General features: G+C 42.0%; 2 protein-coding genes across 2 annotated transcripts in view; both read left to right on the top strand.

The window, feature by feature from the left end:
• fam3d (FAM3 metabolism regulating signaling molecule D) overlaps positions 1-7,980 on the top strand; it is a 42,024-nt gene extending 34,044 nt beyond the window's left edge. The window contains exons 7-10 of the mRNA XM_008105424.3: positions 634-684; positions 2,364-2,448; positions 3,074-3,200; positions 4,542-7,980. Coding sequence (XP_008103631.1) covers positions 634-684; positions 2,364-2,448; positions 3,074-3,200; positions 4,542-4,631 — 353 coding nt within the window. The 3' untranslated portion in view covers positions 4,632-7,980. The remainder of the gene's footprint in view (positions 1-633; positions 685-2,363; positions 2,449-3,073; positions 3,201-4,541) is intronic.
• Positions 7,981-9,875: 1,895 nt separating this feature from the next.
• fam107a (family with sequence similarity 107 member A) overlaps positions 9,876-14,382 on the top strand; it is a 90,939-nt gene continuing 86,432 nt past the window's right edge. The window contains exon 1 of the mRNA XM_003217836.4: positions 9,876-11,037. Within this exon, the coding sequence (XP_003217884.1) occupies positions 11,014-11,037 (24 nt within the window). The 5' untranslated portion in view covers positions 9,876-11,013. The remainder of the gene's footprint in view (positions 11,038-14,382) is intronic.

Here is a 14,382-nt window from a genome sequence, read left to right as displayed (position 1 = left end):
AAAGAAATGCCTGTGAACAGTCTCCAACAGGGAAAGCCATGTAATTTAGAGTGATTTCATATGATAAGTTCAAGGCAAAAACACTTTGGTGCTGCTGTAACTTCAATTTGCCTGCCTTGTGTGATAAGTCCCCAGGTCTCTCATTTTGTGACATTTGATAATACAAAACAAGAACAAAAAGGCAAAATATCAAAGAAACAATAGAGAATAAGACATTTGTGCATATAAAACCAATTAAACCAGTATTGTGATAAAAGTACATATTGCATCTCTAGAAGCAATGAAACAGCTCCTAAAATACCTAGGAGAATAATAAGATTCCTATACATACTAGTAAAAACATGATGTATTCACCAGGATAGCCTCTCAAAGGAAAACTTTCCCCAGGTGGAATGTTTCAAGTTGCCTGGTTGTTCCTTCTTGTAGCCATAAGGCTGCCTGTTAATCCTGTGATGGAATGACACACAAAAACCCTTCCTGTTCTATGTCCAAAGCCATTCAAAATTTTACCTATACACTACGGCCTCTATATCCACCGGGGATACATTCCCAGACTTTATATGATATGTGAAATTCCCCCTCCTCTAAAGATCTGCGTGTTCTCTTAAACACTGTTTCATTTCCATTATCTAGGAACTACTGGAAAACTCATCAAGGCAGGCGCCTTTGACATGTATTCTGGAGGTAGGTGTACTTGTTCATTTAATGCTGACTGGTCTTCTTATTCAATAAGAGCCATGGAAAATCTTGATAACTAAAATAGGAGATGAGAACCACTTGATCCCCTCAGGTCTGCCCATTTCAGTCACTTGGAAAATACTATCAGTCTGAAAAATGTTTGTGTGGTTATAATGTGATGCACATCTTTCTTCCAGGAACAATACACAGGCAAACAGTGCTTTCTTTTTCCTTGCTTTTTTGAATGCAGTGGGTTTGGGACAGAGTCAATGTAGGCTCTGTGTCCAGCAAAAATCCTTTGGTGGTTCCTTCTTTCAGCCACTTGTCTTATGTTCTGTCTAAGACTTCCTTCTTTCAGTGTGGAGGTCTGAGTATTAGACTATGACTCTGATCATAAGGATTCGAATACCAGCTCAGTCATGGAAAACCATTGAGGGGCCTTGGATGAGCCCCAGATGGTGGGCAAAGGCTCTTCTGAGGCCCATCTGGTCAAATCCTGCCAAGAAGCCCTGTAAGAGATTCACCCTTAGTGTTGCTGTAAGTCCAAAATGACTTGAAACTTCACAACAACAAGGTTTGGGATCTTTTTCCTGCTGGTACACTCTCTCTATCTCCATCTCTCTCATATGTATGGATCCCTTGGTGGCACAGTGGATTAAACCGCTGAGCTGCTGAATTTGCTGACTGAAAGGTCAGCCATTCGAATCCAAGGAGCGGAGTGAGCTCCCGCTGTCAGCTCCAGCTTCTGACAACTTAGCAGTTCAAAAACATGTAAATGTAAGTAGATCAATAGGTACCGCTCCGGTGGGAAGGTAACGGTGTTCCATACAGTCATGCCAGTCACATCACCTTGGAGGTGTCTATGGACAACTCCGGCTCTTCGGCTTAGAAATGGAGATGAGCACCAACCCCCAGAGTAGGACACGACTGGACTTAACGTCAGGGGAAAACCTTTACCTTACCTATGTATAAAAAAGGTAAAGGTTTTCCCCTGACGTTAAGTCCAGTCATGTCTGACTCTGGGCGTTGGTGCTCATCTCCATTTCTAAGCCGAAGAGCCGGCGTTGTCCGTAGACACCTTCAAGGTCATGTGGCTGGCATGACTGCATGGAGCGCCGTTACCTTCCCGCCGGAGCGGTGCCTATTGATTTACTCACATTGCCATGTTTTCGAACTGCTAGGTTGGCAGGAGCTGGAGCTAACAGCGGCCGCTCCCGCTGCTCCCGGGGATTGAACCTGGGACCTTTTGGTCTCCAGCTCAGTGCTTTAACGCACTTCACCACTGGGGCTCCTACCTATGTGTGTATGTATGTATATGTATGTATGTATGTATGTATGTATGTATGTATATGTGTGTGTGTGTGTGTGTGTGTGTGTGTGTGTGTATATATATATATATGATATTGTAAATGATTATGTGGTCATATATATTTGTATGAATGTGATATGTTGTATGCCGCTTTGAATCCCACCCACAGGAGAAAAGTGGGATAGAAATGAATTAATAATAATCATCATCATCATCATCATAATCATCATCATTATAATATAGTGATCCTTTGCTAAAGCAGCAATTTTTGACCAATTTTCGAATTTGCTGTTATTTTTGTATGTGTCATAACAGAACCACTAGATGGCAGGATAATAAAACAGCAATTCTGCTTCTTTTTTATTTCCTTTGTTAGACGTTAAAGATTTAATTGAATTTCTGAAACCTATTGACACTGGGACCCTAGTGCTAATCGCCTCCTATGATGATGCAGCCACAAAGTAAGTAGCAATTCAATTGCAGGGCTTGACTGTCTTTGAGCTGTGGAGCAATTGCTTTACACATGAGCTGCGAATCAGAACATCCCATTATAACTCCTCTGTAACTATGAATTTACTAAGTTGTCTGAGAAGAGGGGTTTTCTCTTTCTTTCCATCCAAGGGCCAAACTGGAATGAAGTGTCCTTCATGCAGTTAGTTACCCATTTAGTAATGAGGTTCTAAAAAGTAAATAATGTATTGACCAGGCATGGGCAAACTTGGGCCCTCCAGGTGTTTTGGACTTCAACTTCCACAATTCCTAACAGCCTCAGGCCCTTTCCTTTTCCCCCTCAGCCTAAGCGGCTGAGGGGGAAAAGCATCTGCAGACTATTCTAGTCTTAAGGTTATTTAGTCCTTCATTCCTGCTGTCTTTTTAAAGATGGTTCAAGTCCTCATTCTTAGGGTATCTGAAGTCAGCTATCTGATTTATTTTGCTGCTGCTGTGGGGCTCCCCTGAATTGCTAATTGTTTTGTTTGGAATATTCTTTGGTACTTGACACTTTTGCATAGCTGTTTGGAATTGGACTTGTGTGTTTGTGTGTGTGTAAAAGAGTTGTACAAGAAAAAACTATTTTCTTCCTCTCAGGATGAATGATGAAGCGAGAAAGATGCTGACTGAACTAGGGAGCAGTTACGCTTTCAAGTTGGGCTTTCGAGACAACTGGATATTCCTCGGTGGAAAAGGACTCAAAAACAAAAGCCCATTTGAACAGGTACCTTCTTGTTAACTGTATCCATAAATCCAAGTGACACTTGTATGCCCTGCCCTGCCCTTCCCCTTTTCCTTTCCTTTTCCCTCCCTCCCTCCCTCCCTTCCTTCCTTCCTCCCTTCCTTCCTTCCTTCCTTCCTTCCTTCCAAGCCAATGCTGCTGGGTGGATCCTCGATGAATCCTCAATGGATTGTCACCTTGTCGTGGTGAGGGGGCTTGCGTGTTCCAATGAACCTGCGGGCACAACCACGGGAGTCACACACTCCCAGGAGTGGCCATAGGGGAGGGTCCAGACCAAGAACAATCAGAAGACCTCAACGGCAGAGCAGGCGGAGGATAACATGATACATGTTACAACGGCTGTGAAGGCAGAAGAAGGCTGCAACAGACTGAGAAACCACTCTCGTTGTGTTAGTCACACCACTGCTGGGACCTCAATCTGTGAAGACTGTGTGTTGACCGGCCGTGCACCGACCTCCACACATTAAAAAAAAAGCACGCACAGGCGTCTTCCAAGAAATGGAGGACCATCATCCTCGAACTACGAGAGATTGCCTAAGTAAGTAAGGCTTGTGCATTTCAGCTCTATCTCAATCCATTTCTGCTGGTCGAATTCCAAGGAGACCTGCAAATCTGTTTTTGAGCACCTCCCGAAAACGATTGAGTTGCTGAATAGCCATTTCCAGTCCACAAGATCCAGCCCATTGGCGGGAATGAGGGATTTATGAGGCTTCCCTTTCCGTTCCTTCCCTTTCTTCCTTTCAAGGGAGCCTGGGTTTGAGCAAGGGGGTTAAGGAAACACTCTTCCCGATACCCTTTCCTATCTTCCTTTCAAGGGAGTCTGGGTTTGAAGAACGGAGTTAAGAAAGCATCCTTCCTGGGATCCTTTCCTTAGACATAGCTTGTGTAAGACACATCACAGCATTCTTCTGGGCTCACAGGGAAACTCCATGCAAGCACCACGCGGCAGCCTCTCCATGCTGCATGGTGCTGATTGGCTGCCACGTGGTCCCGTAATGGATGAAAAACATGACGGCTGAGCCATTACCATTGCGACCATCTAGCCAAGCCAAACAAGCCAGATTGGCCGAAGGGAACCAACCACTTAAAATCCATGCACAAGCCTAGTGGGCATCATTATCCTGATATCTAGATACTCTGTCTGAGGATATGGAAGATAAATTTCACTGTTAGGGAGGAGACCTCAAGGACTGTATGGGCCAATGGCCCGATTCAGTATAAGGCTCGTTCTTACATGCATCGTGCCCAACTCATTGGTATGCAAGAAGTAGAAACAAGAACTATACTGCACAATTGACTGTATGTGTTGTTTTGCTTTCACAGTACTTGAAAAACGACAAAGACACAAACAAATATGATGGCTGGCCTGAAGTTCTAGAAATGGAGGGCTGCGTCCCTAAGAAGCTGGAATAGCAAAGAGTCAAATTCAGATCAACCTATGGCCATCACTAATGGAACTTCTTGTCACTCTGCAAAAAGCTGGGAAACAACAGTCTGCTGTATCTCAACTGACAGGACAACAGACCCTCAATGATTTCAGCAGCACCTGCTTAGTAAACCAGGACTGGGAACTTTTACAATTCCTACGTACTTCCTATGTTATTCAGTACATAGGGATGATAAATATGATTCAGTTATGAATGTGAAGCCTAGACTCATGAAATAAGCACAACCATGAATTCCAGCCATCTCTTTTGGCCCACATATTTTAAGTGTTTGATTTCAATTTGGAGGGTTCCCCCCTTTCACTTTCTCATGTAGGAGCCGCACTGGCGCAATGAGTTAAACCCTTGTGCTGGCTAAACTGCTGACCTGGAGGTTGAGTTGCAGACCTGAAGGTTTCCAGTTCAAATCTGTGAGACAGGGTGAGCTCCCGTCTGTCAGATCTAGCTTGCAGAAAAGCCTCCCAGCTATCACATCCAGGTGTCTCCTGGGCAACATCTCTGTAGATTGCCAATTCTTTCACACCAGAAATGATGTGGAGTATGTTCTCAAGTCTCTTCTGACACGATAAAAAAAAGTTTCTCTTCTGCTTTTCTTAAGCTTCTGATTTAAGAGAAGTTGGATCTTGTCTTATTTTGTATTAATTTATCTTTCTTTAGATTTTTTTTAAAATGTTCTATTTTCCAGTCTGCATTAAAAAAAACTTTGTAAACCTAAGACGAAACAAATAGCTTGTTGCTGCTGCCTCCTGCCTTCAAGGCACTTCTGACTTATGGCAACCCCAAGGCAAACTTATCATGAGGTTTTCTTGGATAGATTTGTTCAGAGGGAATTTGCTTTTGCCTTCCTCTGAAGATGAAAGAAAGTGACTCGCCCAAGTGTATCGTGGCCAAGCAGGAATTTGAACTGGCTCTCCCAAGGTCCTAGTCTAACCCAACAATGTTAGCTCCCAAATAAATACTCCAAAGTTTTCCCAAACATTTTTCTTGGCCTTTGAGGATTTTTTAAAAATACCTTTATTTTGAAGTAAATAAATGCCAGTTTTAACCTGTTAATGAAATGCCAAGAGTAAAATATCCAAGCCGTTTTCATCTAAATTGGATTATGATTTGCAATATACTCAGGGATGTAGCTTTGAGGGTCAGGGAATGAGATCTGCCATCAAATAAATATTCTACTGTCATTCTCAATAGCTGCTTAAGTGGAGTTTGGGTACTTTCATGGACTCCCTACTACTTCTCTAAGCTAGGTAGAAATTAAGAATGTGTAGCTGGAGACAAAACTTTATTCCTAAATGCTCCGCAGCAGTTTATTTATTTTTCAACAGAAACACAAATAAAGAAAACATCAATACATATACATACACAAATATACTTAAAAAAACAGTTGCAAAACTAACTCCACACTTTCGCTTATCAACATAATCTCTACTCTCATTAGAATCATAGAGTTAGAAGAGACCTCATGGGCCATCTAGTCCAACCCCTTGCCAAGAAGCAGGAAAATTGTATTCAAAACACCCGTGACAGATGGCTATCCAGCCTCTGTTTAAAAGCCTCCAAAGAAGGAGCTTCCACCACAGTCCGGGGCAGAGAGTTCCATTCTTCCTAATGTTCAGATGGAATCTCCTTTCCTGTAGTTTAAAGCCATTGTTCTGCATCCTAGTTTCCATGGTAGCAGAAAACAAGCTTGCTCCCTCCTCCCTATGACTTTCCCTCATATATTTATACATGGCCCTCATCATGTCTCCTCTCAGCCTTCTATTCTGCAAGCTAAACATGGGCAGTTCTTTAAGCCGCTCCTCATAGGGCTTGTTCTCCAGACCCCTGATCATTTTAGTCACCTTCCTCTGGACACCTTCCAGCTTGTTAACATCTTCTTTAAATTGCGGTGCTCAGAATTGGACACAGTGTGATTCCAGGTGTGGTCTGACCAAGGCAGAACACAGGGGTAACATGACTTCCTGGGATCTAGACACTAGACTCCTATTTATTTAGGCCAAAATCCCATTGGCTTTTTTTGCTGCTGCAACACATTGTTGGCTCATGTTTAACTTATTGTCCACAAGGACTCCAAGATCTTTTTCACACGTACTGCTGTCGAGCCAGGTGTCCCCTATTACATATAATTCTAAAAAATAAACATACATACATCAATGAATCTTAAAAGATTTCCTGTTTTGTCTGTTTTTTTCTTCCACCTAATTTACTTCTGCTTGTTTTTCACATTAACAAATGAGTATCCCAAGTAGTTTATATCTCCAACTCTCTATATAAAGTCTTTTCCTCTCCAAAAAATATCTTAAGAATCAGCTTCAAACAGAATTCGTGTTACTGCAGCTGATGGATGATCAAATAAAAAAGAAAGAATACTGCAATAGGAGTTAATAGCGGCAAGAATCCTATATGCTCAACGATGGAAAGACAAAAATACCAACTACTGAAAGGGGCCAGGGTGGCACAGTGGGTTAAATTGCTAAGCTGCAGGACTGGCTGACCAGAAGATTGGCAGTTCGAATCTGCGGGATGGGGGAGCTTCTGATATTAGCCCCAGCTTCTGCCAACCTAGCAGTTTGAAAACAATCAAATGTGAGTAGATCAATAGGTACCACTTCAGCAGGAAGGTAAGGGCGCTCCATGCAGTCATGCCAGCCACATGGCTTTGGAGGTGTCTACGGACAACGCCAGCTCTTCAGCTTAGAAATGGAGATGAGCACCAACCCTCAGAGTCGGATTTGACTAGACTTAATGTCAAGGGGAAACCTTTGCCTTTATCTTTACAGAAGATAATATTAAGACACAGTTTTGTCTTGTTGGCATAGGCTATATTTAGGGACTAGAAATAAAAGTTACCTTGGAAGGGATGAACATTCACTGGAAAACATTGCTATGCTGTATACTGAATATAAACTTCTCAAGAGTACAGGGCCAATCATTCAACCCACAGTTTTCTTTTCTAGCCAGCAGATGGAAATCTTTCCTTAAGAAGAAATAAGAGGGAGGGAATGTTAAGCTGTCTGTCATTGTTGGGAAAAATATAGGGTACACACAGCAGAAATGTACATGCTTCAAACTACAGGTGGTTAAAATATAAATAATAGGAGGAAGGTATATGAAAAACATTTTAATAATGAGAGAAAGTACATAGTTTTGGAATAAATGACTCCAATAGATGTAGAAATTATGGCAAATGCATTTACCATGCATATACATTTCAGTATAAAGAAGACACAGTTTTTCAACCTCATACAAAACAAGGATGAGAAGAAACCCAAGCAGGATCTGGAGAAACTCAATAAAATTAAGCCTGTTCAATTTAATCCGTCTGTGTGTTCATCGATCTACCTTCAAGTCCTCTGTAAACATATGGCGGGCCCATGAATTTCATAGGTCCCATCTACACTGCCATGTAATCCAGTTTCTGATCCCATATCAACTGCTTTGAACTGGATTATATGGTAGTGTAATCTCACATAATCCAATTCAAAGCAGATAATCTGGGATCATATACTGAATTACATGGCAATGTAGATCCAGCTTTAGGCAAGAAATATCCAGAGATGATTTTGCCCCTTCCTTACTCTGAAATATAGCCGAGAGCACCTGGTATTTTGCCAATCTCCAATCCAATGTAGCCCATTCAAATTAAGCATGTCTATAGCCCATTGATTTAAATTGCAAATAATTAAGAAAATAGTCAACTTTGTTAGGGTTTCACTTGCCAGAGAGATTAAAAACAATAAAAAGAGGAAGAAGGAAGAAAAACAAAATGGGAGGCCCTCTGCATGGAGAAAGTGGGGAAATGCTAATGGAGCAGGAAAAAAGCAGAGGTGCTCAATACTGTATTTGTCTCATCGCCCTTCCACACAGCCATATCACCCAGAATATCAAGGCAGATAGTCCACAATATCTGCTTTGAACTGGATTATCTGAGTCCATAATGCCATATAATCCAGTTCAATGTGGATTTCACAGTTCACTGTGAGCCGCCCCGAGTCCCTCTGGGGAAATGGTGCCGGGGTACAAAAATAAAATTATTATTATTATTATTATTATTATTATTATTATTATTATTATTATTATTTTATGCAGCTGTGTGGAAGGGGAATCAAGCCCCTTCCTCACTGCCATATAATCCAGATTATCAAAGCACATAATCCACATCGTCTGCTTTGAACTGGATTATACAACTCTACACTGTCATATAATCCAATTCGAAGCAGATATTCTGGGTTTTAAATGGCAGTGTAGAAGAGGCCTCGATTTTCTCCCAAAAGGGCATCCGTGTTCAACCTGAGAAATGTGAAGTGGACAAGGTAATAGGGGATATGCAACCCAAAATAGGTAAAGAAGTCGGTCAGGAATACCCGGCTAGTCTAAATTATGAATTCACCAGGGCCAGATGAACTACATCCATGAGTATTGAAGAATCTAGGCTTAAAGAGCCGCATCTGTTTAGCCTGCATAAGAGAAGGTCGAGAGAGGACATGATAGCCATGGTTAAATATTTGAAAGGATGTCCTAAGGAAGAGGGAGCAGGTTTGTTTTCTGCTGCCCTGGAAACTAGGACTCGGAGCAATGGGTTCAAATGACAGGAAAGGAGATTCCACCCAAACATTAGGAAAAACTTCCTGGCTGCAAGAGCTGTTCAACATCGGAACTCTCTGCTTCGGAGTGTGGTGAAGGCTCCTCTTTCAGAGTCCTTTAAATACAGGCTGGATGGCCATCAGTCAGGGGTGCTTTGATGTGCTTTTCCTGCATGGCAGTGGGTTGGACAAGATGGCCCACACGGTCACTTCCAACTCTTATTATTCTAATTTTGAGCACCACTTTGATTCCATGGGTGAGTAATGCAATGGTCCTGTGGTTTGTGCAATCTCTAGTGTTCCCTTTTTGGGGGACTGGAATATATGTATATTGTAGACCATAGCTTTATTTTCCATATTTGTTGACAGATTTTAGTTGAAATACAAAAAATTCTGGAAAGAAACTGGGACATTTTTTAAGCAGCTGAAAAAGTGGGAGAGCAGAATATTAACCAAGACTGTCCTGTCAAATTGGGACAGTTGGAGAGCATAGGCCACTCCAGTAAGCTACAATGCAAAGCATCTCATAGGCTGCAATCCTATATCTGCTTACCTGAGAATAACTTTTATTTATTTATTTATTTACAGCATTTATATTCCGCCCTTCTCACCCCGAAGGGGACTCAGGGTAGATCACATTACACATATAGGCAAACATTCAATGCCTTTTAACATAGAACAAAGACAAGACAAACATAGGCTCCGAGCGGACCTCGGACTCATGACCTCCTGGTCAGAGTGATTCATTGCAGCTGGTTGCAGCTGGCTTGCTCTCCAGCCTGCGTCACAGCCCAGGCCTAACTTTTCCTAACTTTATGTGCATAATACTGCCCTGCAAAAGAAATACGGTATATATGAAACTATAGACAGTACAGACTGAGGCCAACATCCATCCACTTGGCTTCTTTTGTTCCATGGCTATGGCTTGCTTCGTTCAGATTATACAACTCCATGGCTTAAGCTCCTTCTTTGTAGGCATTAGAAAAAATTGGGGTGGGGGTTTGTTCAGAAATCTCTTGGCAGTCTAATCTCATAAACCAAGCAGTGGCTTGTGTTTGGTCAATAGGAATAACCCAAGTTCTCGGCCGTGTTTCTTTCTCCAGTTCTTTCACCAAGGCTGCATTGAGGTGAGGCACAAGTGGAGCTGCAGGGGGCCTTCAGGGGGAGAAAAGATGGCACAAATCCCCATGCGAGGAAGGAGCTCCGCTCTCATGCTGCTCCCGCTGTTGGGGCACAACTGTGCCGCACAGGTTGGATCCTTCCCTCAGATCGGCTCTGCATTCTGTGTGACATCTTGCTGTGTCAAGTCTGATTACTCTAATCTCCAACAGGCTTTCACAATGAGAAACTCTGCTTAGAAGCTGGGCATCAGCAGCATGAAAGCTGCCTTTGTGCCGATTCCCTGGCAGTGTACAAGCTGGCTGTTAGGTGTGTAAGGGTAAAAAAAAAAATGAATTCTTTACATGCTTTTCAAAAGAAAACTTTTTTGCTTATCATCACGACTTTGAAGATCTGGTGGTTGCTTTTCTTCCCCTCTTCCTCAGCAACTAAATGGGAGTGCATGAAGCTGCGTGTTGGTGTCCTTTCCTGCAATGGATGCAAGATGTGTCTGTTCACATACAGTGGCATGAGAAGCATGGCAGAATAATAAGGACCTGTTAAGAGACTAACAGAGGGAAGCCTCTTTTTCTCTGCCACACAAACATATACTACAAAACCAAGGACTTTAAAACTGCTGCAAGGGGACAACTCTGGACTCCTAAAATCATGGGAGCAACTCACGGGAAGAAGGTAATGGTGACTTTATGCTGTATGTTGTAGTCTGGTAGATTTGGTTCCAAGTATTCTGGTCTCATATGTGGCCAAAGGAGCACCCTTCTTTCCAGTCTTGGGAACAGATTGGTCATGTTGGTGGAGAAGGGGAGACAAGAAAAAGTTTCTAAAAGTCAATTGAAGAGAACAGGATGGTCCTCAAACTGACAACAACTGCATAGGCAGTAATTCTGGAGTTCAGCCCCTCCTTGGGGCCAGTTTTGTAAAGGCTGTTCCTATGAATGTGCATTTAACTAATACTTCATTCCAATGTGGCACACGTAATATACTCCTAAGTGATTTTATGAACTGTTGATTTCCAAAGTTTTAGTCTTATCAGATGTTCTGAGTTTGGTCGACTAAAATTTTGAATTTGAATCAGCTTTTCAAACTAGCCTCCTTTAAAAAAACAACCCTGAGATGCACAGTCATTGTGTTTGAATATTATTTCTCCATCCTTGTTTATTATTCAATGTATTATATTTATTTACTCATGGAAGTTCAAAATGCTCTTGAAGTGAAAAGTGTGAGACAGTAGGGAAAAGCTAATATTTATTGTTGTGTGGGCACTTAGGATCATTCTGAAAAATGACAAGTTGGTGCTAGCTCTGGTTTTTGAGGAGAGGAGGGACCTGGGACAAAATATTTTCTATGTATGTCAACTTTCTCTGGGGCCCTTCCTCCTCTTTAATGACACTGCTGTTATTCAGACTACAAAGAAGCAGCTGCTTTCAACTTAGTGGAGGGAAGAAATGAGGATGCACACACAATTGAAGTTCATCTGCTTTTTCCTTCCTCTTGGAGCTCAGAACATATAGGTTTTTATGGTCTGAATCTCCTTCATCCTTGTCTCCTCTTCCCTCTAATAAGATGGAGAAGTTGCAGCCCCTGTGGACTGTGGATTTTGAATGAAGGATAAGGGCAGTTTTCATGCAAAGTCCATTTTTGGATGTACCCCATCCAAAAAAGGGACTTGCTTGCATGAAAGCTGCACTAATATAGGCCACTAATAGGATGTCAATCAATATTTACCAAGAAGAAAGTCCAAGGGGAGTGCTGTTCCACTTCCTCATTCCTGCCATTGCTTGCATTGTTTGGATATAGCAGGCCAGCTGGCAGCAATATCAAAGAGGATCAGAACCAGGAAAGTCCAGAGCATAACAATAGGTCCCCTGCTAAGATGTGAACCTTGTCAGGCATCCCACAATGCCGCCTGGTGACCCAGGTCCTGAGAAAAAAAAAAACAATTGGGCAGTTAGGAAGCCTGAATCCAATATGAGAAAATAGGGGTTCCCATGCTTGTGGCAGTGCTGCGTGTTCAAGTGTGCATCTGTATGTACAGAATCACACTCTTCTTGTATTGTGAGACTAGCAAAAAAAACCCTCAAATGCTTCTTAGGAATGGAGAAGAAGGAGGTTCTCTCATTTTAAAATCTCCATGGATTGGTAGTATTTTTTTCCATCTTCCACCCAGCCCCCAACTATAACATAGGTGGTATATTTGTATTGATGCCATTGAGGCTCCAGACTTGGAAATGTCAGCTGGGGTAAAGGCAAGAAGAGACTGTGTAGCACTACCACTTGCAACCTCAAGTGTAAATAAGGGTAGATGCAAACTACAGAGAGTGCACCCAGCTATGTCTTAAGTCTGACCAACCATAACACAAAACCATAGCCCAGTCTTCCAATGGGGACATGAGAGAAGCCTTCCAGCAGGATTGTAACACTTTCGGACGTCCCCTGAACAACATCTCTATAGACAGCCAATTCTCTCACACTTGCAACTTGCAGTATGTTCTCAAGTCACTTCTGACACAATAAAAACAAGTGGGCAGAACCCAACACATTAAAAAATGAGGCAACAGTTTTTAAAATTTGTCCATGCTCCTGTTTCTGCCTGAACACTATTTTTGTATGCATTTTGTGAAATTTCACCCCCTTAAATCTGTACCTTGAGGAAATCTTTATAGAGTAAAAAAAAAAACCCTAGATGTCATGTGGAGAAATACACACCTACCATCTAGTTTTGAGCGTGCAGTCACCAAGCCCAAAATGAAAGAGAGAAAAGAACATGGTTAAATGATAATAAGAATAAGCTGATGATGATGAGACCAGATACAGAGAAGAAGCTGAAAAGGCATAATGCATTGGTACAATAGTGCTGATCGTGCTGATGCAGTTATCTTCTACCAGGCTGATGTAATCATTTGTTGGCAAACGTTCAGCATAATTATGGTCAGGAATGACCTTCTATAGATGGCCAGTAAAATTCCATTCCCCGCTGGATGATTAGAAGGGCAGCTAATTGCCACTTCCAATAGCTGGAGATAAGATGAAGGAGATGCTTAGAAGACCTGCTTACTTAGACTGTACCATTGCTCACAAAATGGGAGTCCAGGTAAGAAGACAATGAGAGGTTCCTCCAAACATATACAAGATTCCTGACAAATGTCAATGAACCATCAGTCCCTGCTTCTAAAATGATGGGGTGGAGAGCCATACCTGTTTCAGCTTAAACCATGCAAATATGGCCTTGACACTTGGTACCAAGCACAGGGCACCCTTTTATACTGGTTTCCTAGAAAACCTCTCCAGCTATAATGGCCAGTTACTTGTTTGGATTGACGCATTCTGAAATCTCAGTTCTCCAGCTCTGGTTAAGCTAGTGATACATTCCTGCATGGAAACAAAAAGTCTGGTGGATTCAATATACAATGCATTCCCCGTATCCATAGGACTAGTTCACATAACTATATCCCAAAAATATATTCATTTTCTAGGTCATCCAGTGTGATTCTATAGTTTGCTCCCACCAGATGATAATAAAGTCATGCTGGGGGATCTAGAAACATTAAAGAGGCGGTCTCTCTGGGCATTGTCTCGGTCCTACACCATTAGAAGTAATTCATTTCAATAAGATTTGCTATTATATGTAGTTTTGTGTTCCCGTGGAAAGTTCAAAAACTTATGTTCAGGATTATACTGCATTCTGCTTGCTGAATATTATCTTGCTGTAGGTTATTTGTCCGTATAGCCTAATACTGTATCCAATTCTGGGTACCACAACGGAAGAGGGATTTTGAGAAGCTGGAACATGTCAGGAGGATGGTGACTAAGGACTTCATCACACTGGAGCATCTATCAACTTTAAATCCAGTTGCTGTCCCTCAGAATTCTGGGGTTTATAGTTTAATGAGGCCCAGGACCTCTCTGGCTGAGCAGTTTAAAGGTTCTTCCCCTAAACTACAAACCTCAAAATTCTATAGGAGGCAGCAACTAGATTTAAAGTGGATAGATGCTGTGGTGTGATAAGGTCGTAAAATG

Source organism: Anolis carolinensis, chromosome 2, assembly GCF_035594765.1.
Source record: "Anolis carolinensis isolate JA03-04 chromosome 2, rAnoCar3.1.pri, whole genome shotgun sequence".
Classification (NCBI taxonomy): domain Eukaryota; kingdom Metazoa; phylum Chordata; class Lepidosauria; order Squamata; family Dactyloidae; genus Anolis; species Anolis carolinensis.
The sequence above is the reverse complement of the archived record's forward strand: the minus strand, read 5'-3'. Positions and strand labels throughout refer to the sequence as shown.